Raw genomic sequence first — 26,598 nt, forward strand, 5'->3', positions numbered from 1 at the left:
GACAGCTCCTTGCTAAGCGTGTATTATTAAGCACAGACTCTGCCCCAGGCTCCAAGACCAGAAGTGGCTGCTTAGCAGAGGCCAAGCTGCATTTATTGGGGAAGGGGAGCGGGGAGGTGTTCCCTTCCTAGGAGTTTCTTAGACAATGAAATCACAGGTTTGGTTCCCCCGCCCCCACCCCACAATGTGCTAGTGCTGGAAATACAGACAAAACTACTGACACAGGTCCACACAGAGTTAACACTGACAAAAATGACCTGGTGGTATTTAAAGTATGTCATGGGCCATGCAATGTATGCACCATCTGGGACAGTTGAGGGCCCCCAGGGCAGGAGTTCCAGGGTGGAGAGGGTTAAACTCCCCAGAAGAATGTAGCATCAAAGCCCAGAGATCTGGAGGACACAGCAGCAGCCAGGGCAGTGGCCAGAAAGTAGCCGGGGCCGGGGCAGGGTAAGGGGAGGTGAAGCAGGGTATGGGAAGATAGAATGGGCCACTCACTCTCCACTCAGGACAGCATGGGCCCCACTGGCAGTTCCAAAGTGGAGAGGGTTAAGTATCCCTGAAGGCTGTACCAACAACCCCCCACCTCTGCAAAGAAGAAAAGGAGGCACATTCTCATGTCTCTTTCCCAGGGCTGAGCCATCATCATTGCTGTTCTGGTTCTGCATTCACATAACTCTTCCCATGATTCTCTGAATTATTTACTTTATTGTTTCTCACAGCACAACAATATCTCATTATATCCACACACCCCGGTTTGTTTAGCCATTTCCCAGTGTGTGAAGGGCAGTGACATGTTGGGACCGGCCCACGCTGGCTCTCAAGAACCAAATGTTCGATTTTTATGCCTTAAAAATCAGCAAACAAGATAAATAAGGTTCAATTTGTTGGTTGTCTAGACTTAAGAAAGTGATAGACAAAGTATTAATGCATATTGTACTTAAAAATGGGTCCTGCTGTACCTTCCTTCCCCCAGAAAGTCAACATTCAAACATTGACCAGCACACACCTGTGGAAAGCCCATCTTTTTTAATATCAATAGTTTGGTTATATGAGAAATGTGCACGGTGAGTGTGAGCTGGCTGCAATACAAATAATCAATCAACTGACAAATATTTATCAAGCACCTTTATGTGCCAGGTACCATGCTCGCTCTCTCTCTCTCTCTCTCTCTCTCTCTCTCTCTCTCTCTCTCTTTCCCTCCCTCCCTTCCTTTATGTCTCCCTCCCTCCCTTCCTTTATCTCTCTCTCCCTCCCATGCTCTCTTCATCTCTTCCTTCCTTCCCTTCCCTTCATCTCTCTCTCTTTCTCTTTTTCCCTCCCTCCCTTTCTCTCTTCCTCTCTCTCTCTCTTCCTTTCTCCCATCCTCTCTCTCCTTCCCTTCCCCCCCTTCTGTCCTCTCTCTCTCTTTCCCTGTGAGTGCAGAGTGAAGCTCAAGGAACTTATATTCTAATGGGGGAGAAGTATATAGAAAAATATGTGCGGCATAAATATGAAGTTCTATAAACATATATATATGTATGTACATACACGCTATAAACCTATATAATTGTGTGTATGTATGTGTGTATCTATATATTTGAATACATATGAATATATACATATATAAATACATATGAATATATATATATAATTATATATAAGGTCAGTTGGGAGAAGGGGCATTAGAAGTCAGAGGGAATAAGATAAGGCTTCATTCACTGGAGTATGAGTAAAGGTTGGCATCAAGAAAATGTATTCTCAAAGAGAAGCAGGGCTGACCGCAAGAAGTGGGTGAGGGATGGCAGAGGGATGGCAGAGGGATGGCCTCAGTGCTTCTCTGGAAGCCTCACAATGAAAGCAGGGAAGTCTTGTAGATTCATTGGAGGACATGGAACAGAATCCCATCGGAAGGGTGGGTATGGCTGAGATCCCATCTGCATCATCACAGGAAATATCCAAATGAGTGAAGTCACAGATGTATTTGAGTGTTGAGTATTTACAGAAGATGGAAGCCAGGCTAGGAAATGGAGGATGAAGAAAGAAGCCTCACAATGCATGTTCTTAGAAAAAATAACCTCAAAAGCTAAAGCTCAGAATGAATGGAGGCTGCTGGGGAAAACTGAGAAGCACGAAGGGATTTTTAAAAATCTTTGTGACAAAGAGAGGCAAGGGTGTGTAGTAAACAGAAAGCTAGCCAGGAAGATCTGAGTTCAAGTCCTCTCCCCCTGCATCTGACACGTGTATGTTCATGTGTGACCCTAGGAAAGTCATTTAGCCTCTCAATGTTTTAGATAAGACCGTAAATTATAGAGAGGATGCTGACCTGCATGGGTAGAGGGAGTTTCCCACCTGAAAGTTCTCCAGTTCTAAGAGGAGAATCATTGAAGGGAGGGGGCACTACTTGGGATGGATGACATGGTGATATAAGAGAAAAGGACAGAGCTGCTTAATTATTAGTCTGTTTTTCCTTTCTTTGCCAAGAAAAATGACTGGCAGGCTGAAAATTACCCGAATAAAAACCCTCAACAGGGAGTAAATATCCAACATTAGTGAAGAGATAGCCAAGATTAGTGAGAGACAGCACAGTACAGTGAAAAACACTGACTCTTCCAGTAGAGGGACTGAGTTCAAATCCCACCACTGATGCTAATTGCCTGGGTGACCTCGGGCAAATCACTTGACTGCCTTAGAGGTGTTTCTCATCCGTGATAGCCTGAAAGAAGATAATGAGACCACCTTTCCTATCTTGGTTGGAGAGAAGCTGGAGAATAGAGAAACAAAGAAGATGAAGAGGCCTTCTTTCTTGAAGGAACCGTTTTTAACCTTTAGATTTTGAAGATAATTCTGGAGAAGAGACTTTGATTGATATCTTGAGTGAAGTAATTGGTATGGGACTGTTCTCAGAAGTGAAGAGGAGTCAACTGTCAATACAATGAGAGTTTGAGGTGGCTTTCATTGTGATAATTCTTAGCTAAAATATCATAAATAATTATGATATTTTTGTCTTATTATTGAGTTTGTAGTTAATAAATTATATATTCATTGTCTTTTGCCTCTTTCTTGAATCCCCAGAACTTAGCACAGTGCCTGGCACATAGTAGGTTCTTAATAAACGTTTTATTGAATATATTGAGTTGAATTTAATATTTATTTAATCCTAAAAGATTAAAGGACTTAATAGAGTTATATGAGTAACTATTCTCAAATTAAACTGCAAGCATTCAAACTCTATTGCAGAAAGCTGGACTGGCCACATTGTTTGAATGCCAAATATACACTTGCCAAAAAGACTATTTTATGGAGAACTCACACATGGCAAGCGCTCACATGGTGGTCAGAAAAAATGATACAAAGACCCGCTCAAGGTCTCTCTTAAGAACTTTAAAATTGATTGTGTGACATGGGAGACACTGGCACAGGACTGCCCAGCATGGCGTGCCCACATCAGAAAAGGTGCTGTGCTTTATGAGCAAAGCAGAATTGAAGCAGCTCAAAAGAGACGTGAGATGCGCAGATTTAGAGAACCCACCCCAGGTGTTCACAGGGACTATTTGCGCCCCACCTGTGCTAGAGCCTTCCGAGCTCATATTGGGCTGATCAGCCACAGTCAGACACACTGTAACTTGACTCTAACAGTGATGTCACTTTGGTCCTCTACAAGAACCAGGAGCCATAACCAACACAGCTATCAGGAAAGAAGATTTCTCCAATTTGCTAAATGACATTATTGTTTGCACAGGCTGGAATGTTCGTCTGCCTACCCTTCACAAACAGAATCCCCAGCTTCCTTCAAAGCATAACTCAGGTCTCACCTCCTACAGGAAACCTTTCTTGATCCCTCCTTCCCCCACTTGATACCACTCTCTTTTGAAATGACTTTGCCTAAACCCTGTATCATTTCTGTGTTTGTATCCCTAGCATCTAGCAAAGTGCTTGGCACACAGCAAGTGCTTAATAAATGGTCGTTGAATTGAACTGAAGATCTAGGAGGTGAAGTAGTTATTAATTTTGGAGGGGAGATTTCAAACCTGTCTCTCCTTCCCCCTCAAGGTGAAATCACATTATAAAGTAGATGTTAAGAAACTCTCAATCTCCAATCTCACAACAATGTAATCACTTACAAACTGTTCTCTGTGTCAAGAAGGGATCGGTGGGGTTGGCTAAAAGAATCAGTCACACTCTTTAGGTATATATAAGTGTATACATACATATATTTTAATATATTATATATTGTTATATATAGTTACGTATATACACATGCACACGTATACATGTATGTATTACATACATGAATGTATATATGCATGTATATATGTGCGTGTGTGTACACACACACACACACACACACACACACATTCATTTAGCAGTTTGAGAGTTGGAAGAGTTCAGGTTTGGGTGGAGACAGATCCCTTTGACAGTACCCAAAAACACCAAGTGGAGAGAAGACTCTTGCCCCTGAACTAATCATATTATTGTAACTCCTGGACAAGTAGAAAATATTCCATTCAGCTTGGAGCAGACACATAAATTATGGATGGACACACCTACTCCGGACAGTCACTGGAGAAAAGAAGCAGCTTCCAGAAGTGTGACCTTACTCCCAGCAAAGAAGAATACCAAGTATAGATATGAGGCAACTGAGTGTCACAGTGGATAGAGCACTGGCTCTGGGCTCAGGAAGACTGGAGTGCAAATCCAACCTTAGATACTTACTAGCTAGTTGTGTGAACCTGAAGAGTCAAGTAATTTCTGTCTGCCTCAGTTTCCTCATCTGTAAAATGAAGGTAATAGGGGCAGCTAGGTGATGCAGTGGATAGAGTTCTGGCCTTGGAGTCAAGTCAGGAGGACCTGAGTTCAAATCCAGCCTCAGACACTTGACACTTACTAGCTGTGTGACCCTGGGCAAGTCACTTAACCCTGATTGCCTCACCAAAAAAAAAAAAAATGGAAGTAATAATAGCACCTACCTCCCAGGGTTGTTGTGAGAACCCCATGAGATAACATTTATAAAGTTCTGATTGGGAAATAGCCTTTTCCACCTCTAAGTTTTTCTGTTACAATACTAATTCATATTTCTGTAGTCCTTTACAATTTACCCAATGTTTTCCCAGTTACAATCCTATGAAGTAGATAGGATAAATATTATTGTCCCCATTTTGCATGTAAAGAAACCTGTCCAGAAAAGGAAAGTGACACAGTCACACAGTAGGGGGGCAGAGACAGAATTTAAGCCCAGATTTCTGGCTCCAAGGTCCATGCTTTTATTCATACGATGTTCTATATTTTAGGGGCTCTTTTGGCATTGACAGTCTCTGTTTTACACCCTAAGAATTCTTTCACCTCTGACATTCTATATTCTAAGGTTATTCCCTCTTGTGACACTTTGTGATCTATATTCTAAGGGCACTTTCTAGCTCTAATAGAGAAAATAGATATTTTCTATTTTACATGGACCCTATGTGCATTTTGGGGGAGAGTATGTCCCTGCAGCTTGGGGGAGCGTGGGGGAAATATTTCACACAGACTGTTCTTACTATAGCATCTTAGTGATGCCCAATGAAATGCCCAATGGTGGGCATTTTACTAAAGACTAAATAAGTCTACTAGCTGATTGTTCACGGGACACACCACTAGTGGAGGCTAATGGGCTCTAGTAGGAGACTGTTGTAGTTGTTTGTTCAAGGTGACCATTAGGAAGACGATGTCTTGATTTGCAAATGAATTGGATTTAAATGAAGCAGGGCTGTGCAAAGTCACCAGCCTCACTTTCTCCTCCAGAGCCATCTGAGTCCAGCAGCCAGATATAGATCAACACTGGACATGGCCCCACAACACCTTGGCCTTTTTTCTCTAGTAGTAGGAGTAGCCAACCAAAAGGTGAACTCTGGAACCTGAGGATAGTCATTGCCTTGGGGACCCAAGTCATAAATTCAAGTGCAAGTTATAGGGGAGTTGCGTCCAACTCTTTCCCAGCCTTAAAAACAACAACAGGGAAGCTAGGTGGCTCAGAGGATAGAGCGCTGGCGGTGAAGTCAGGAGTACCTGAGTTCAAACCTGGCCTCAGACCAAATACTTGACACTTACTAGCTGTGTGACCCTGGGCAAGTCACTTAACCCAAATTGCCTAAAAACAAACAAACAAACAAAAAACAACAAAACACAACAACAACTCAGTGGACTACCATCCCCTCAAGCTATCATCTTATATCTCTTATCCCTTTGACAGCCAAATTCCTAGAAAAAGGTATCTATCCCTGTTACCTCCCCTTCCTCTTTCTCCTTTTTCTCTTCTTCCTCTTTCTCAACCTCTTACAATCTGACTTCAACCTTTACTCATGACGAAATTGCTCTCACCAGAGTTACAAATGACCTCTTCATGGATATATCTGACGGATTTCTCAGTCTTCATATTTCTTATCCTTTCTGCAGCTTTTGACACACTGTTGACCAACCTCCCCTGCTAGATACTATCTCCTCCCTGGGTTTATGACACTGCTCTCTCCTGTTTCTCCTTTGACCTGAATGACCATTCCTTCTCAGTATCCTTTGCTGGATCTTCATCCAGGTCACACCTTCGAATTGTAGGTGTACCCTAAGGCTCTGTTCTTTTCTCTTCTTTTTCTATGCTCTCACTCCTCAGCTCCCATGGTTTTAAGTATCATCACCCTGCAGTTGACTCTATCTCAGTGATCTCATCAATTCCCATGGGTCCAATTATCATTGATATGCAGATGACTTCCAGATCCATATATCCAGCCCTAGTCTTTCTCCTGGGCACTAGTCCTACATCAACAATTCACCACTGGGCATTTCAAACGGGATATCCTGTAAATATCCCAAATTCATTATGTCCAAAACAGAACTCATTATCTCTCCCCCTCCCCACTTCCAAATCCATCTCTCTTCTGGACTTCCTTATTTCCATCCAGGGCACTGTTATCCTTCCTGTAGCTCACATTTGCAGCCTCAAAGCCATGTTCCACTCTCCATTGTCCTTCAACTCCCCCCTGCCCTCGGCTGTTAAGTCTTGTTGATTCTATTCCTGCAGCTTTTGCCTTCATCCTTTCACTCCACTCCCAGGGCTACCCTAGTGGCTTCACCTCCATCACTTCTGCCTCCTAATTTTCTTCCCTGTCTCAAGCCTCTCTTCTCTCCAATCCATCTTCCACAGAGCTGCCAAAGTGATTGTCCTAAATGCAGGTCTGATGATGTCACTCCCCTGTTCAAAAGACTCCAGTAGCTCCCTATTTCCTTTAGCATCAAAGACAAAACTCCTCTGGTACGTGAAGCCTTTCACGAGTTGGTTCCAACCAACCTTCTTCAACTTCCTGTACATTACTCCCTTTCATATGTTCTATGGTCCAGCCAGACTGGCCTTCTTCGTGTTCCTCACACCCAACCCTCCATCTCCCAACTCCATGCTTTTATTTTGGTTCTTTTTTTTTTCGAGGCAATTGGAGGTTAAGTGACATGTCCAGGGTCACACAGCTAGTAAGTATCAAGAGTATGGTCTGAGACCAGATTTGAACTCAGTTCCAGCTCCACGCTTTTGCACTGGCTGTTCTCCGTGCTTGGAATGCACTCTTTTCACAGTCCTGCCCCTCAGAATACTTTCGTTGTTGCTTGGTCACGTTGAGTCATGTCCCACTCTTCGTGACCCTATATGGGGTTTTCTTGGCAGAGATACTGGTGTGGTTTTCCATTTCCTTTTACAGATGAGGAAACTGAGACAAATGTAATTAAATGACTTGCCCAAGGTCACACAGCTAGTGTCTCAGGCCAGATTTGAACTCGGGAAGTCTTCCTGACTCCAGGCCCCCCCACTCTATCCACTGTTTACCAACCTCTATCAACTTCACTCTAGCCACTGCATCACCTAGCTGCCCTAGTTTCCCTGGTTTCCTCCAAAGTTCAGCTCAAGGACCATGTTCCACATGTATCCCTCCTTATGCAGTGCCTCCTCCTTCCATACACATTACTTCATATGTATTTACAAACTTTAAAACCCTACATAAGCTATCATTATTATTATTATGTGTATGATCATATGAACATGTTGTCCTTTGATGGAATAGATGGCTCTTTGTGTAACTAACACCCTAAACAGTGCTTAGCGTATGGTAGTGGCTTAATAAGTGCTTGGGGACTGAGTGAGTGAGTAAGTAGGGGCTGAGGTGGCCCAGAGATGAGAAGCCTTGGGGTGGGATTGGGGAGATGACATGGTACCTGCATTCAGGTATTTGTAAGGGAGATTACAGGTGCTGTGCCTGGCCCCAGAGAATAGGACAAGTTTGCTTCTTGCTCAACGTTAAGAACTTTCCAACAAAAATGCCATCCCACACTGGAACACACGGCCTTGGAAGGTAGTGAATTCCTATTCCTTGGAGATATTCAAGTGCAGGCTGGGGGATTTCTTATCCAGGACAAGCCAGGCGAGATGACCTCTGAGACCTCTTCCATTTCTGAGATTCTGGGGCTGTCTAGACTGGGGAGGGTATTGGGCCAGGAGATTTTAGGGGTTTACCTGTCTCCATTTGGAGCAGAGCCTGGGCTTTCATGCAGGGGTTAGGTGGGGAGAGGATTCTTTCTCTTCCTATTATCACCTTCTTCCAAGAGTCTTAGTTTCCCCAAACTCAGAGGAAAGGGAGAATACAAACGGAGAGAGCAGGTGGCAACTAGGCCCAAGTGGATCCTTGTAGTCACGGTATTAATGGCCTGGCCCTTCTTCCCATTAGCTTATGATTTCGTAGTCAATGAGCCTAGATCGAGTGATTACTGTTGTCCTGCTATGGGGGAGACAGTAGAAATTAATAGAGTGCAAAAGAGAGGGACAGATTGATCACTGGGAATGGAGAAACAGATGAACGGATGGACAGAAGGCTTCCGGATGGACCAGGGAGATGAATGGGAAAAGGGTATAGGAGAGGGGCAATTAGGCAGAGGACAGATGGACCAAGGAGCAGGATGGAAAAACAGACAGATGGAGAGGGAGGGATAGGAAGAGGAAGAATGGACAGACAAACAAAAGGATGACAGACAGACAAGACAGAGGAGCAGGGCAGGACACCTAGGGGTGGACAGACAAAGTGGTCAGAGGAAAGGGACAGGAAGATGAAGCACAGACAGGTGAACAGTGGAGGGAGACAGACTGAGGACAGATAGACAAACCAACAGATGGGGGGATGGTGCCTGGAGGGGCAGAGGAGGTTTCTTCTGGGCTTGGCCGCTCCCTCCCTCTCCTGCCCTCTGGCGCCCCTGCGTAGGCACGGCTGCACTGGAGGAGGCTGCGGAGGGGAGGCGGAGCGCCTGGGCAGCCGGGCGGGCGGGCACGGCGGGCGCCGGAGGATGCAGTCTCCATGGGGCTGCTGTGGTTTCTCTCTTTCCTCCATTCCACCTTCTTTGGGGACGAGGTAGGAGCTGCCAAGGCTTGGGGTGGGGTGGTGGGGTGGTGGGAGATTACTGCGGAGGGTGAGGGGGGAGGGCTGTATTTTTCCTATCCTGCCCTGCAGGATTGGAAAGGGAGGAGATTTAGGGGGGAGGGCAAGGTCTGGGCCAAGAGGGAGGGTTAGGAATAAAAAGAGGGGAGAGAAGTTTGGATGCCAAGGGGATAGGGGCATAAGGATTAGAGGATGGGGAGGGAGGAAGAGTATGGCGATGAAGGGCCAAAGGGATGTGATGGGGGAAGGAGATAGGGAGAAGAGGGGTGCGGAGCGGGATGGGATGGGAGAACAGGAATGGGGTCTAGGGGTGCCTCTGATGGAGGTAGCTGGTGTCCTTCAGACCTGACAGGGTGTGCAGATTCGGGGGGAGAACCTTCCTGGAGGGGGGCGCTGCGGTGAGTCCCACAGAGAGAGGGCGGGGCCCCTGTGCCCCGAGATCTTTTGGGGAAGGAAAGGCTTAGTTTGGGGGTTGGGTGGAGGAAGAATGTGAGGGAATTTGACGAGGTTTCAGGGCTGGAATGTGGGGGCATAGTTTGAGGGGCTTTAGGGGACTGGTTTGGGGGATAATAGGGGAGGGTTTCAAGGAATTGGGCTTGGGGGAGGATTTTAAGGGGAACAATGCAAGGGAGGGTCGAGGGAGGGTTTTAGGGGAAAAGAGGGGGACATTTTTCAAGCCTGGATTGGAGATTGGAGCTCAGTGTGTGGATTCTTTTTCAAAGAATTATCTAGCCATTTCTGATGCTTCTAGCCCCTACCACCTTGAGAGGTTTGGGGGGTGGGGAGGAAAACAAGGCTGCTGCAGAGATGAGGCTTCACCAGGCCTTGGTGCTAGGGCGGAGCTGGAATGGACATCTGGGCCCCCCAGGCCAGAGGCTGGCACCAAAGGCTGGCACCACAGCCTGGAACCAGCCGTGGGAGAGTCTGTCCCCAGGAGGCCTGGTTCTCCATTCCTCTTCTACCCCAGCCTTCCCTACCGCTCCATCCCTGGCCCTGGCACTTCCCCAGCCAATTGGCAAGGGAGGCCCTGTCCCCATGGTGACCGTTGCCAGGGAGCTGCTTCCTCTGTCTTTGGATTCTAAGTCCAAGGCCTTGCCTTGTGGGAAGGAGACGTGCTAGGGGCTGATGGGGGCATGTGGAGGATGGAAACATCTCCCCCCGCCAAAGCGTCTCCTTCCCCAAACCCAGGTCAGACTACAGAGCATCACTTTCTCCAGAACATCCTCCTATATTCCTGAATCTTGCTTGGCAATCTGGCTTCTTTTCCCTACCCCCTCACATCCCTTACAATACTTCCTGAGTCCTGGCTGCCCTCAGTACCTCCAGCAGAGAGAGGCCAGCACATTCCCTCAGAATCACACAGCCCAGTCTGGGAAGAAACCACAGGGGAGTCTCTGGGAGCAGCCTACTACTTCATGGATAGGTCGCTGGTGCTGCGGCCTCCTAGGGAAGAGGGGTGGCCGTAGGCTGGGCTTGTAGGATGAAATTCTGGGTTCCAGGGGAGCAGACAGCCCAGGACCTCTATGCCTTCTCCTCTCCATCAGGTCCCTCCCTAAGAGGGAGGGTAGGCAATGGGTGACAACTCATCTTGGGAGTAAGACAGAAAAAAGACACCTTGAATATTCACATTTCTCTCCATGGTTACAGAGTGAGAGGGGTTGGGGTGTGAGGTGGGTGAAGTGCTGAGAGACCATCTAGTCCAAACTCCTTATTCTGTAGGTGGGGAAACTGAGGCCCAGAGAGGGGAATAACCTTCTAAGTCACACAGTGAGGGAAAGGAGTGAGGACTAGCATCTGGGCGCATCCTGACTCTCAGTCCAAGAACTGATGCATAGCTCTCCTTCCTCTGACCCCTCCCAGTACTTCATTTTTGCCTTTCCCCGGCTTCCAGGCGGCCTTTCCGGATTACAAAGTGCCTTTAACACATGATCTCATTAGATTATCACCTTCCTCTGGGAGACACATTGTGCAATTGTTATCATACCCATTTTACTGAGGTGAAAGCTGAGCCTACATAACTTGCCCAAGTCTACATAGATACTAAGTGGCAAAGCAAGGAAATGAACCTAGGTTGTTTGGCTCTCAGGCCTGGACTCTTTCCCTAAGGATTGCCTTGTGGCCCTTATGATACTACGTAGCTTATCTTCCCTACCAGGCTGTGATGGGAAATCTATTAGGGCAGGGACCTCAGTTTTCTTCTCTGGAAAATGATGGCATCAGACCAGATGATCTCTCTCTAAGATATTTCCCAGCCCTGGCATCCTGTGTTCTAAGGGCCCTCCCAGCCCTGACATCCTGTGTTCTAAGGGCCCTCCCACCTCTGACCTTCTCTGTTCTAAGGGCCCTCCCACCTCTGATCTTCCATATTCTAAGGGCCCTCCCAGCCCTGACATCCTGTGTTCTAAGGGCCCTCCCAGCTCTGACATCCTGTGTTCCAAGGGCCCTCTCAGCTCTGACCTCCTGTGTTCTAATAAATAGTTTTAGAACCGATTTGAAGATCAAGTCATGGGTTCATAGATTTTTAGCTAGAAGAAATCTTACGTGTTATTGAGTCCAACTCCCCAGTTTTACAAGCAGGGAAAGTAAGAGGCCCAGAGAGGCTAAGTGATTGTCCTACATGACAAGTAGTAAGTGATGGAGCCAGAATTTGAACCCAGATTTTCTGGATTATACAAATTTGATACTTTTCCAGTCCATCAGTCTGTTTGGAAGACACGCCAACCTCCCCCTGCCACCAACTGTGTTTAGCCCTGGGCTCATTCATTCACTCTGAGCATGTAGACATGGTCATTGCTCCCCACAAGAGAATGTAAACTTCTCAAGTAGGGCTGGAGTGTGTATATGTATATGTATGTCTATGTATATATGTATATGTATGTACATATGTATAAATATGTGTGTGCGCATATGTGCATATATGTATAAACACACAAATATATAAAAATGTGTGTATGTATAGACACAAATGTGTGTGTATATATACACATACATATACACACACACATATAGTCATTGTACCACCAGCACCTCACACAGTGCCTGGCACATAGGAGGAAGAAGGAGAGGGAAAGGGAAGCATTTATATAGTGCCTATATGTCAGGCACTGTGCTAGGTGTTTTACAAATATTATCCCATTTGATCTTCTCAACAACCCTAAAAGGTAAGTGCTGTTACTTTCTCCATTTTACAGCTGAAAAAACTGAGGCAGTGGTTAAGTGGCCTGCCCAAGTAACACAGCTAGTAAATGTCCTTAGAGCCCTTGAGTCCCACCCCCCCACAAGAGAGGAGACTGGAGCCCAGAGAAGTGAACTGATTTTCCTTGGGTGGCACAGGTTGTAAGTGACAGGTGGAATTTGAATTCAGGTCTTCCTGATGCCAGGCCCAGTGCACTATCCATTGTGCTACCTGGCTGCACTTAGGGAATGCTTCTTGAATTGAACTGTTTCTCAGTAAACAACTTACTTTGTCTGTGATAAAGAGGAAGAGCACTGGTTCTGGAGTTCTGGAGTCAGGGGTCCCACTTCTGTATGGGACCTTGGGCAAGTCAACTAATTTCTTTAGTCCCCAGTCTCCTCACCTGTAAGATGAGGAAGCTGGATTCAAGGGCCTCTGATGACCATCCCATCTCTCAATTTCTCTCTAACACAGACTCATAGTCTGGATACAGAGAAAGGCCCCCACATGCATAACAGAGCCAAGAGACAAACAAACAAAATAAAACTGACATTGAATCAGATGAGGAGTGGGTGGGCTGTTATTTGCATCACTGAAGGGAGAACCCGCATGGATGAGATCACAAATCCATCGGAGCATGGAAATAACTGATATTTCTATAGTGTCTGATGGTTTGCCAAGCCCTTTCACACTCTTTCTCTCCTACAGCTATATTTTACATCAAGAGGGCATTTATTAAATATTTGTTTATCCTCATGACCAAAAAAATGTTACTCCTATTTTTCAGAAGAGGAAACTGAGGCAAAGAGTAATGAAGTGACTTGTCCAAGGTCACACATATAACAAAGCTCAATTGGAAGCCTTAGTCTTTTGGCTACAAATCTGCTGCTGGTTCCACTGAACCCCAGCTGCTTTCCCATACATATGGTAATGAGACAAACCTTATTTCAAAGACTGACCAGGATAGGGCTGGGGTAGTTTAAGGAGGGCTTTCTAGAAGAAGTCACTTGAGCCAGGGAACATCCAATAAAGGCAGTTATGCAGAGACACCAGCTCACTCCAACCCCACCCTAGCCCTACTTCAATTGAAGGAAAGGCAGGTCTGCTTCCCATATCTCTGGGATGCTTTGAGAATGATCCTGCCACAAAGGCAGGGGGCTGAACTAGATGATCTTTCAAGGAGCAGGGTCCAGGAGTGCAGCTTGAGAGAAATAACCACAAGAAATAGAAATGGCCACCATTCCCACCACTCTTAAAAATGTACTTACACAACGCAACGCAGGCACTGGTGAACTGCTGAGGCTCTGTCCACGGTGCTGATCTCTACATAGTCGGCTGGAATCCTGAAATAGTAGGCTATAGATTATAGAATGTCAGTGATGGACTGGACCTTAGAACACATCTGTGGAGGACCTTAGAAAATAAAACATAGATTACCAGAGTTGTAAAGGGTCATTAGAATATAGATTATAAAGTAACCTTAGAACATAAAATGGTAGAGATGGAAGAGTCCTTAGGATATAAAGCAGGGAATGTCAATGCCAGAAGAAACTTTAAGACATAGAACATTCTATGGAAAGAGCATAGAGAGGAAAGAACTTGGAGTCAGAAAATCTGGGTTTAAATCCTATTTCTCCACCTACTGTGTAGCCATAGTCCTTCTTTGGGCTTTTTTCTTTATGTGAAAAATGGGAACAATAATACTTATCCTATCTACTTCATAGGATTGTTATGGGGAAAACATGTAGCAAATTGTAAATCACTGCAGAAATAAGAGTTAGTATTATAACGGAAAAATCTCAGAACTGGAAGGGGCATATGTAGAACATATGTAATCAGAGCTTATTGAATAAATGAATGAATAAGGAGGACTTTAGAGCACCAAACTAGGATATATCAGAGCTGGGACTAAAGAAGATGGAAATTTATGATTTGATGGACTCTTAGAGACAATTTGGTCCAACCACTTTATTTTATAGATGGGGAAATCAAGGCTAAGAGAGAAGTATGATTTGTCCAAAATCATACCATGAATTGATGGCAGAGCTGGGAATAAAACCCAGTACAGTGCTTCCTCAAACTGCCCAGTCTGCCCATAGGGAAATCTGGGAAAAGGAACAGCAGGGAGGAAATCATATTGAGGCATCAAGGGTCCCTTTGGGAGGGTCTGGTCAATGTGTCATCCCTCCCACAGGCTGGAGTGAGAGGGTGACTGGTTTCAGATTCATTAATCCCTCAACCAGCCCCAGGTGGCCCATATCTGAGCTCCAGACATGATAGATGTGCTGGGAGGTGACGTCTGTCAGAAAATGTTTATTTGCATCAACCCATCACTTTGCTCATCAGAATGGGTTGGGGGCTGAGGCTGAGCTCTCAGGAAGGGGATGGTTTTAAAGCCTTTTCAGTTCAGTCAGAGACAAAGGCTTCAGGAGGAATCAACAAGGACTGACTTGGATCTTTGAGGTCTTCCCTTGAGGGGAGGTAGTGTGAGTTTCGGTTCTGGCACTAACTGTGTGACCTTGGGCACTTAAGTCCCTTCTCCCACTCTGGGACCTCAGTTTCCCCATATATAAAATGAAGAGAGGATGGATTTGAGAATATCTAAAGTCCCCTCTAGCTCTGATGACCCCGATAATAAGATTCTGATCATTAGGCTCCATAAATTCTAATCTTTGAAATTGACTTTTTAAGGTCAATCTTTCAAGTTGACCTTTGACTTCAATCTTTGACTCTGGTCTTGGAGATCAATCCTTGAGGTCCATTTTCCATTGGCTGATTTTATATGCTGAGTTGATGGGGCTACTCTTTGTCTGGGTGCCATTGATTGGCAACATACCTAGACCTCAGAGATGTTCTGACTGAGACGGGAATTTGGCTTCCATCTTGTGAACTCAGTCTGAAGTGTATGTGTATTTCTGTCCTGTAAGCACACATCTGCATGTATAGACCTAGGCATTGTACCTATGTGTGTACTGTTCTGTGCCTGCATGTACACGTGCTTAGAGAAGTGTGGTCTTTAGGAAGCTGAGGGCTGTTCTGGTTTGGCAAAAGGAAGGCAGAGCCACTGCCTGGTGATTCAGAGGGGCAAGCAGAGACAAAGGGACAGAAGAAGCAGGGAAGAACTTGGGGGCAGACAGAACAACAAGACGTTGCAGGAGAATCTGGGAATATTCTTCTCATGTACAATTCAGCATAACACTGCTTTCCAAACACATATACCTCTGCCCCAGAGCCAGCTAAGGAGAGTAGGGGACACATCTGTGCATTTTAAGGGAATACTGGTAAAAGTGCCCTGATTTGAGAATCAAGAGGCCTGGATTCAAGTCCTGTCTCTGCCACTGAATGACTGTGTGTAGCCCTTAATGAGGCATTTCCCCTCTCTGGCACTCAGTTTCCTTATCTGTAAAAGGAGGGGGCTGAACTGGATTATTTCTAAGGCCCTTGCTGGCTCAGATATTCTATAATTTTTCTTCTCAGGGCACAGGCTGATGACTGGAGCCTGAACACAGAAACTAGAGGTTCTTAGCTTCCAACCTAGGGACTTTCCAGTCTGTCTATCTTAAGAACCTTGCTCATCCACTCCTGAAGCATCCTTGGGGTTCAAAGCAGAGGAATGGCTGTGGACTCCCTTGTTGTGCTGGGGAGTGGGTCAGGGAGGGTCTTTGAGAATAGGGAACCCCAGCTTCTCCCATCCATGGACACCATTGATCTTTTCACTTATCTTTTACAAATCCTATCATAATTCAACATGTTCACTCAGAACCCAGATTCAGATAACTTGTGGGTATAATCCTAAATCCTAAGTCTTCCCTATCCAACCTTAGAGGCTCCTTCTTACTCGTAAAATCTTAAAATTGTAAGACTTTCTTTTTTCTTTCTTTCTTTTTTTTTTTTGTGAGGCAGTTGGGGTTAAGTGACTTGCCCCAAAGTCACACAGCTAGTGTTATGTGTGAGAGGTTGGATTTGAACTCAGGTCCTCCTGACTTCAGGGCCAGTACTCTATCCACTGTGCCACCTAGCTGCCCCCTAAGAATTTCTTTTTCTAAGATTCTGTGAGTCTAATATTTTATGAATCTAAGCTCCTATAACTCTACCTTTCTATGATTATTTCATTTTAAAAACCTAAAATTTGATGATTTTAAGGTTTTGTGAATATTAAATTTGGATTCGATGATTCTAAGAGTCTGATTTTCAAGTTTATGATTCTATGATGCTATGCCTCCAAGCTGAGAATCTAAGATTTTTATTTTATGATTCTGTGATTTTAAGATTTTTGATTCTGTTAATCTCTGACACTAAGATCTGGTGATGCTAAGATTGTCATTCTGTGAATCCATTTTGCCTGAAACTAAGGGAGTGTGTCCTGGGCCCCAACCCCAACAATCTTACAAGGGGATTCTTTATCTGCAAATTAATATTTCACCACTGTCCCTACCCCTCCTCCCTCTGGCCCCCATTCAGGTTTCAGAGCTAGTACCATCATCAGATTCACAGCAGTGGGGCCATAGTACCCAGAACAGAGGCAGCAGTGGCTTCTCCTGATGATGGTGAGAATGGTGGGGTAGGTCCCCCCTCCCCAGAGCTGCCATTGGCTGTTGCCATGGTTCCAGACAGTCTTCTCAGGCCTGCCATTGGCTGCCAGCAGCCAGCATCCCCGCATCCCTCCTCCTCCTCCTCCTCCCCCCTCCTCTGCTGAGATTCCATCCAGTGCTGGGGATGTGGCTGACAGACTGATCGGCCCCAAGCCCAGGCCCTGAGCAGGGCTTTGTTTCCGGGCTGAGCCTACAGCAGAGCTACTGGCCCCAGGGAACACACCATCCAGCTCAAAGTTCTGTTGACTGGCTTCAGGGCTTGGAGCTTGGGGCCCAGGACTTGGGATTTTTGGCCACTCATTCGCAGCTGGCCCTGGGCCTGGCTCTGCCCCTTCTTCGCCATCCTGGGGATGAGCTCAGGGAGACTGAGGCGGCCACAGGCGACCCAACAAGTGAAGTAAGCGGAGACCCTTCATTTGTCTGTCCCTTGCTACTGTCTCTGTCTCTATCTCTGTCTGTCTCTGTGTCTGCCTTTGTCACTGTCCTCCTCTTTGTCACTGTCTCTCTCTCTCTCTGTCATGCCATTGTCACACACACAATCCATGCATATCTGGATGGATATCCACAGTTTATGCACACCTGGACACAGATGGAACTCATATATACCTGGACGCAGACACAGAGGTCGTACACACTTGGATGGACACAGACACACACACACACACACACACACACACACACACACACACACACACACACTTTATCTCTTTCTCCAGTACCTGCTTTCAGAAGCTGAACAGATCAACAGCCCTTTTTTTTTATCCTTTGTGCTGATGGAGAAACTGAGGCACAAGGAGATGGGAATTTGTGCCTTCACAGAACCATGGGTAAAGGACTTCTCTCACTCTCTGTCTCTCTCCTTCTTAAAGGATATCATCAGCACTTTCTTGGATCCCACCTGGCCCAGCTGAACCCCACCCTGTCTTCCTGTCCTCTCACCTGCTGAGTTCATATTTGCGTTTAAAGACTCCGTCACCTTCCTCCTCCTCTGTGTGTGTGGGGGTAGGGATCTCTGCATCACCGCATCCAAACCAGTGGAAGCTGGACGTGAGGGAATGGGCATGGGCCATGTTGAAGGAGTAACCGATTCAGTGGGAGACCTCTCCTCCTAACCTAACCTAAGGTCTGGCACATATTAGGTGCTTAGTGGATGCTTGTTGATTGGCTGAGGTCTTATTGGTTCTGGTGACAGTCCCAAAGTTGGGTGTGAAGAGGAGGAATGGGTGGAAGGTTTGGGGAGCAGGAAGAATGAGGGTTCCTAGATCAGGAGTGGACAGGATTTCCTTCACCTCTCCAAAACCTGGGTTAGGCAGGATGAGGTCCAGAGGGCTCCCAAGTCAAGGGCATGGGGAAGATTTCCTTTTCTGTGGCCCCAGGCTGGACAGTCAATGAAGCTAGGTGAGCCCCTAGCAATGGAAGTGGTTCTGAGGGTAGGGAATGGACTAGGACAGAGTCACGGGTCATTTCTGGGTCTTTAGCTGCAAGGTTGTGCCCAGAGAGGTCCAGGGGCTAGAATGGGCCTGTCTGGAAATTCTTTTTGTTTTGTTTTGTTTTGTTTTTTTAGGCAATTGGGGTTAAGTGACTTGCCCAGGGTCACACAGCTAGTAAGCGTCAAGTATTTTGGTCTGAGGCTGGATTTGAACTCAGGTCCTCCTGACTTCAGAGCCAGTGCTCTATCCACTGCGCCACCTAGCTGCCCCCCTGTCTGTAAATTCTTAAGGATCTAGTGAAGGAGAAAGAAGCCCCTTGAAATTAAAAAAAAGGTCTTGAATCTGGTATATAGAAGCCTCTGTCCCACGTGGGCCCGTAAGCTGCTCTCTGTTCCCTGGCCTTAGGTTGTACCTCTGACTCAAGAGACGTCACACGGGCCCTAAAATGAACCCTAATGATCTGGTCAAGGTGTGGCCCAGGTGAGGGAGCATGGCTGACTGCACAGCCTACCCAGGCCAGGGGCCTCCTCAGTGCCCCTTCTGTGGTAAATGAGCTAAGGTGAATTTATCCTGCTCTCCCAATGAAGAGAAGCCAGTCCACCTGACCCATTCTTGCCTTTGTGCGTTGCTTTGTGCATGCCTCCACCTGGACAACTCCTCCTTAGTAATAGCTGGTATTTACATAGTGCCTGCCACATGCCAGGCACTGTGCGAAGCACTTTACAAATATTATCTCATTTGGTCCTCACAACAACCCTGGGAGATAGGTTCTATTATTGTCCCATTTTACAGTTGAGAAAACTGAGGCAGGCAGAGATTAAACAGCTTGCCCTGGGTCACACAGTTTGTATGTATCAGAGACCAGATTTGAACTCAAGTCATCCTGACTCTGGACCCAGCTCTACATCCATGCAACACCTAGTTGCCCCTGACATCTTCCTGGAAGTTCAAGGCTAGGCTTAGGGGCTACCTTTTGCAGAAAATCTCCCTGGTTCCTCCCAGTCCCTCTCTCTCCCTCATCTCTTCTTTCCTGTCCCCACTCCTTTTCCTCTCTCTCTCTCTTTCTGTCTCTCCTCCTTCCCTCCCTCCCAGTCCTCCTCTCTTTCCTTCTCTATCTCTCTCTGTCTCTCACTTTCTCCATCTGTCTCTTGCTTGCTCGCTCACTCACTCTGACTCTTTCTGTCTCTCCCTCCTTTCTCTCTTGCCCTCCCACCTCTCCCTCTTTTTTCCCCTCTCTCTCTTCGTCTCTGTTCTGGTCTCTGTCTGTGTCTCTTCTCCTTCCCTCCTTCCCAGTCCTCCTCTCTTTCCTTCTCTATCTCTCTCTGTCTCTCACTTTCTCCATCTGTCTCTTGCTCGCTCGCTCACTCGCTCTGACTCTTTCTGTCTCTCCCTCCCTTCTTTCTCTCTTGCCCTCCCACCTCTCTCTCTTCGTCTCTGTTCTGGTCTCTGTCTGTGTCTCTTCTCCTTCCCTCCTTCCCAGTCCTCTTCTTTTTTCCTGTCTATCTCTCTCTGTCTCTCACTTTCTCCGTCTGTCTCTTGCTCGCTCGCTCACTCACTCTGACTCTCTCTGTCTCTCCCTCCCTTCTTTCTCTCTTGCCCTCCCACCTCTCCCTCTTTTTTCCCCTCTCTCTCTTCGTCTCTGTTCTGGTCTCTGTCTGTGTCTCTTCTCCTTCCCTCCCTCCCAGTCCTCCTCTCTTTCCTTCTCTATCTCTCTCTGTCTCTCACTTTCTCCATCTGTCTCTTGCTCGCTCACTCACTCGCTCTGACTCTTTCTGTCTCTCCCTCCCTTCTTTCTCTCTTGCCCTCCCACCCTCTCTCTCTCTCCGTCTCTGTTCTGGTCTCTGTCTGTGTCTCTTCTCCTTCCCTCCTTCCCAGTCCTCCTCTTTTTTCCTTTCTATCTCTCTCTGTCCCTCACTTTCTCCATCTGTCTCTTGCTCGCTCGCTCACTAGCTCTGACTCTTTCTGTCTCTCCCTCCCTTCTTTCTCTCTTGCCCTCCCACCCTCTCTCTCTCCGTCTCTGTTCTGCTGTCTCTGCCTGTTTCTCCTTTCAGACCTTATCCTACCTGGTATTACACGTGTGTGCATCCTAGTCTTATCTTGTCCCTTCTCCTAAACTAGGAGCTGCACGAGGGTGAGGAGAAGTTTTGCCCTAACAAATAGTGGAAAGGGCACTGAGCCTGGAGGCCGAAGGCCTGAGTTTGAATCCCAGCTCTGATAGGTATTAGCTAGGTAACCTTGGCCAAGTCATTTCCTTTCCTCTGGGCCTCTGTTTTCTCTTCTTTAAAATGTGGCTCCTAATACTTGCACCCTTGCCTTTGCACCTGCTTGGCATGCCTTCCTCCTTACCTATGCCCCATGGCTTCCCTGCAGACGCCCCTCAGATCCCAGCTTCAGTAGGAAGGTTTTGGGATCCTATCAGTTGTATCTCCCTTTGGAAATCACCTTCCATTTATCCCGTTTCTATCTTGTAAATAGCTGGTTATTTGCATGTCCTTTTCCCCTGTCCCCCTCCATTACAATGTCAGCTCTTTGAGGATGGGTGCCGTGTTTTCATGTTTCTTTGTGACCCCAGCACTTGGCACAGTGCCTGGAATATAGTAGGTGCTTAATAAGTGCTCATTAACTGACTACCTCACAGTGTGAGCACAAGAAAAGAGCTTTGGAGGCCATTAAGTGTCAAAGGAATGGAAACTATTTGTTACCAATTAATAAAAATCGTAAGAGTCTCCTAAGCGCCTTGAATTTACAAATACCTTTCTGAACAACACTCAGTGAGGCAGGTAGCACAAGTACGATTGTCCTTTTTTTACATATAGGGAAACTGAGGCCCAGAGAGAGGGTAGTGATTTGCCCAAAGTCATGCAGCTAGGAAGTGTTAGGGCCAAGACTTGAACCCAGGTTCCCTAACTTCCTGACAATTAGAGCCAACGCAGAGTGGCAGCCTCTGGAGGTGCTGAGCTCCCCCTCCTTGTCTGATATGCACTGAGGGATTTCTTATGCATGTATGGCTTGGATGAGATGTCCGCTGAGGTATTGTGTGATTCTGAGACTCCAGATTGAGGCCACTTTGCCCTCCACGGAGCTGCTTCTCATCCTAGTCCAACTTGAGGAGGCAACACTGAGTGTCTGGTGACTGACTGGTTGATGGATTCGTGGGGGTGGGGCATAGGAGGGCAGGGGAGGCCACGGGCCCTAGGACTCAGAGGAGCCATGGCTGAGGTCCCATGGTAGGGAAGGTTCATGTGAACGGGTCACAGATTGAGCTTAACCGGCTAGGGCAGGGCTGCTGGTGGAGACGTGGAGAGAGTTCTCAGTGTCGCTTGGAGCTGAAAACAAAGACAGGGAGAGAAAGTATGAGCAGGGAACAAAGAGGGAAATGGAGATGGAGTCAGAGCCACAGGGGGAGGAAGGAGGAGGGGAGAAGGAGCAGTGGAGCTTAGAGGACAGGAGAAGAGGAGAAGGCTGAGAGGCAGAGGCAAGAGGAGATAGAGACAGCCAGAGACAGACGGGGAAGAAGTGAGAGACACAGTGATGGAGAGGAATACAGAGACACAGATGGAGAAAAGAGACACACAGAGAGAGGGAGGCAGACTGAGACGGACACCGAGAAAGGAATGGGGAGAGAAAAGAGATAAAGACAGAGATGGAGAATGGAAAAAAGACAGACATGGGAAAGAAAAGAAGCAGGGAGTGGGCAAAGAGGGTCAGAAGAGAGGAGGACTGAGTGGTGATCGTCCAGGAGAATGGAGGAAAGGAAACCATGACTGAAAACAAATCGAGGGGGGGAGGACAATAAAGAACTGAGGAACCTGAAGGAAACAAAGGGATCGGGGGGGGGGGGACAAGGCTACGCTGGAGTTGGGCCAGGATGACCAAGACAGAAAACTCTGGGCTTGAGGGGGGCAGCTGGAGACCAACCCCATGTCTCCCCACAGGGATCTCGGGCCATCTGTCCACCAAAGCCATGGGTCTGTCTACCTGTCAGATTATTGGTCCATGTATCTGTCAGGTTGCCCATCTCTGGCGCCAAGCTGTCTGTCCCTGATTCTCTCTCCTTTCTTGTCATCCCAGGCCAAGCTGCCCCTCCAGTGGGGGCCCCTGGAGGCTGTCAGCTCCGCATCCCAAATCCTCTGCCTTCCCTACTCTCCCAGATCCTCTCCCAGGCCAGTAGCTATCACCAAAGAACCAGAGAATTTTAGCGTTGGAAAGACCCTCACGGGCCATCTATTTCAATTCATATCTACAAGGTGTCTCCACTAACATACACCCAACATAGGAGACAGCTCAAATCAGAAGGAAGTGTTTCCTTGTATCAAGGCTTTTTTTTCAGCTTCCACCCATTGACCCCAATTCTGCTCTCTGAGGCTGAATGGAACAAATCTAATTCCCCTTCCACATAACGGACCTTCGAGTACTTCAATCAGCCAAGCAAGCAACCATCAAGCTTTTACTGAGTGACTACTGAATGCAAGGCACTGTTCCAGGCACTGGTGACACAGACAAAAATAAAACAATTCCTTCCCTTGAGGAGCTTACATTCTATCAGTAGAGATAATATTATATAAATGCATAAAATGTATAAAAAATAAGGTCATTTGGGGAGGGGAGGAGGCTGGAGAAGCTAGGGCATCAGGAGAAGCCCCATGTAGGAGGTGGAACTGATGGAAGCTAGGGATGGTAAGAGGAAGGGGTGAGGAGGCAGTGCGTTGCAGGCTGGCATGGCCGACAGCCTGACCAAAGGTCCAGAGGTGGGAGATGCAATGTTGTAAACAAGGAGCCACGAGATTGTCAGCACAGCTAGACCATAGGACACATGACATACACAGAACACATCACTTCCTGTCGAGTGAGTGATGATAAGCCTACAAAGGCTGGTTGGAGCCAAGAGGGCTTTAAATATCAGATATTGGAGTTCATTTTTAGTCCAAGATGTAACAAGGAGTCACTGGAATCTATCATTTGGCAGCAGAATGGAGGAAGGATTGGAAAGGGGAAGAGACTGGAAGCAGGGAGGACAATTAGGAGGCGACTGAAGTAGTCCAGGTAAGAGGTAATGAGGACCCAGGAGGTTAAGTGATATGCCCTAAGTCATACAGATTGTATCAAAGGGGAGATTTGAACCCAGGACCTTTGACTCCAGAACCTATGTTCTTCCTACTGTACCATCCTGTCTCTCTCAAGACAACCAAGAAAACCAGTGTTATAAAAACTCAGAGAGGAGACAGTATCCAGGAGGAGAGGGTGATGGCGTGTGAGTGGAGAGAAAGGAATAGACAGGAGAGATACTACAAAGGTTGTTGTTCAGTCTTTTTTCAGTCATGTCCAACTCTTCATGACCCCATTTGAAGTTTTCTTGGCAAGGATACTGGGGTGGTTTGCCATTTCCTTCTCCGGGTGATTTTATAGTTAAGGAAACTGAGGCAAACATGGTTATGTGATTTGCCCGGGGTGACACAGCTAAGTGTCTAAGGCCAAGTTTGAACTCAGATCCTTCTGACCCCGGGGTTGGTGCTGTATCCATTGCACCACTTAGCTGCCTGTTGTTGAGTTGTTTTCAGTTGTGTCCTACTCTTTGTGACCCCATTTGGGGTTTTCTTGGCAGAGATACTGGAGTGGTTTGCCATTTCCTTCTCCAGCTCATTTTACAGGTGAGGAAACTGAGGCAAACAGTCAAGTGACTTACCTGGGGTCATGCAGCTAGGAAGTGTCAGGCCAGATTTGAGCTCACGAAGATAAGTCTTCCTGATTCTGAGCCCAATGCTCTAACTACTGTGTCACCTAGATGCCCCACAATAAAAGTAAAATGGACAAAACTTGGCAACCAGTTGGAACTGGAAGGTGGGGAGAGTTAAGGATGGCTCTAAGGATGGGCTGACTGGAACAATGCTGGTGTCCTGGACAGAAACAGGGAAGTTCTTTCACAACATGACTAATATGGAAATATGTTTAATATGATTGTACATTGTAACCTATATCAGATTACTTGCTCTCTTGGGGAGGGGGGAGGGGAGGGAGTGAGGGAGAAAAATTTGAAATTAAAATTTTACAAAAACGAATTGTGAAAACTATCTTTACATGTAATTGCGAAAAATATTGTTAAGTGCAAAAAAAAAAAAAAGAAATAGGGAAGTTCAGAAGAAAAGTGGGTTTGAGGGAGAAAGAATAGGTTCTTGTTTTAGACTGAGTTTGAGATGCCCGTGGGACATCCAGTTGGAAATGTCCAATAGACGGCAATACTCTGGCAAAAGTTCAACTACCAGTTCTCAAGGTAGGGGACGGGGGATTATGTGCAATACTCTTTTGAGTTTAATCTGCATCATTAATATTTTTTCCATTCCTGAGTCTAGAAACAAAATTGTAAATCAAGCCCTGGTTTGTAGTGTTGGCTGATTTCTGGGTATAAATGTTCATATGAAATTTTAACAATCAGCTCTTACAAGCTGGTACAAACCGGCTCTAGGATACCTCTGCCAACACGTGATGTAAGAATAGAGCTCACTAGAGAAAGGAGGGATGGATACTTAGGTCTGTGAGTTATCTGCATAGACATGATAATTAAGCCCATAGGAGGTGATAAGGTTACTAAGAAAGTGTAGAGAGAGAAGAGGTCCCAGGACAGAGCATTGGACTATATACACAGTCAGGAGGCAGGGTGATGAGCCAGCAAAGACAGTGGGAAGGAGCCATCAGATAGGTAGGAGGATCCACTTAATATCATTCCCTCATTTTACAGATGAAGAAACTGCCCAGGGAGGTTAAGTGATATGCCCCCAAGTAACACAGATAGTGTAAATGGTGGGATTTGAACCCAGGTCCTTTGATTCTAGAACCAACAGGGAGTTATTTCCACTACACCATCCTCTTTCTTAGGCAGCCAGGAGAGGTCAGTGTCATAAAAACTCAGAGAGGAGATAGCATCTAGGAGAAGAGGGTCCTTGACAGAGTCTTGTGCTGCAAAAAGATCAAGAAGGATGAGGATTGAGAAAAGGCCATTGGATTTGGAAATCAAGAGACCATTGGTAGCTTTGGGGGGAGTGGTTTCTGTTGGGTGGTGAGTTCTGAAGTCAGGTTACTTGAAGACAGCCATCTTCTCTTCTTCTTGAGTCTTCTTTTCTCTAATTCATGTTTTTCCCAGTTTTCCCCAGTTCTTCCAATTTATCCTCATACAACATAGACTCGAGGTCCTTCTTCAATCTGTCAGTCATTCAGTAAATATTTATTAAGCATTTACTATGTGCCAGGCACTGTGCTAAGTGCTGGAGATCCAAATACAAATAAAAACAAAGACAGTCCCTCCCCTTAAGGAGCTTATGATCTAATGGGAAAAGACAATGCATGAACAGAAGCTGAGAAAGGGAGGAAGGGAGAGCAGGGGGAAGGTAGCAGGCAAGGAGGCATGATGGAAAAAGTCCAAAAAAGTCAAAAGCAGTGTAGCTGGTGGGAAATTGGAAGAAGACTGCTGAGCCCTGTTAAATACCCTCTAGCCATAGCACTGCCCTCCAGTCAGAGGCTGACCTCCTCTGGATATTCTGGATTATCAATGTTCTCCTTTCTCTGTGGTACATAAAAGGAGGGAATAAGCACCATTTATACATCAAGAGCTTTTTAAAAATCAATATTATCTTGATCCTCACAACAATCTTGTGAGGTAAGTGTTACTATTATCTCCATTTTACAGCTGAGGAAACTGAGGCAAACATGTTAAGTGACTTACCCAGGGTCTTACAGCTGGTAAGTGCCCGAGGCCAGATTTGAACTCAGGTCTTCCTGACTCAAGGCCCAGTGCTCTAACCAGAACTGGATGCAATGTTCTAGACAAAATCTGACAAAGGTCAAATACAGAGAAATTAACACCTTCTTATTCCTCAGAAGCTTTTCTTAATGTATCCCAAGATCATATTAGCCTTTTTTTTTGTCTGCCACATCATACTGCTGATTCTTATTGATTGAGTTGCCAATCCGTTAGGATCCCAGGATCTTTT

At 46.3% G+C, this 26,598-nt stretch overlaps 1 protein-coding gene across 1 annotated transcript in view; it reads left to right on the top strand.

The window, feature by feature from the left end:
• The first annotated feature begins 8,999 nt into the window (after positions 1 to 8,999).
• Positions 9,000 to 26,598, top strand: part of APC2 (APC regulator of Wnt signaling pathway 2) — a 44,608-nt gene continuing 27,009 nt past the window's right edge. The window contains 1 exon segment of the mRNA XM_021008987.2: positions 9,000 to 9,392. Within this exon segment, the coding sequence (XP_020864646.2) occupies positions 9,339 to 9,392 (54 nt within the window). The 5' untranslated portion in view covers positions 9,000 to 9,338.

Source organism: Phascolarctos cinereus, unplaced genomic scaffold (assembly GCF_003287225.1).
Source record: "Phascolarctos cinereus isolate Bilbo 61053 unplaced genomic scaffold, phaCin_HiC Scaffold_4;HRSCAF=312, whole genome shotgun sequence".
In the NCBI taxonomy this organism is placed as follows: domain Eukaryota; kingdom Metazoa; phylum Chordata; class Mammalia; order Diprotodontia; family Phascolarctidae; genus Phascolarctos; species Phascolarctos cinereus.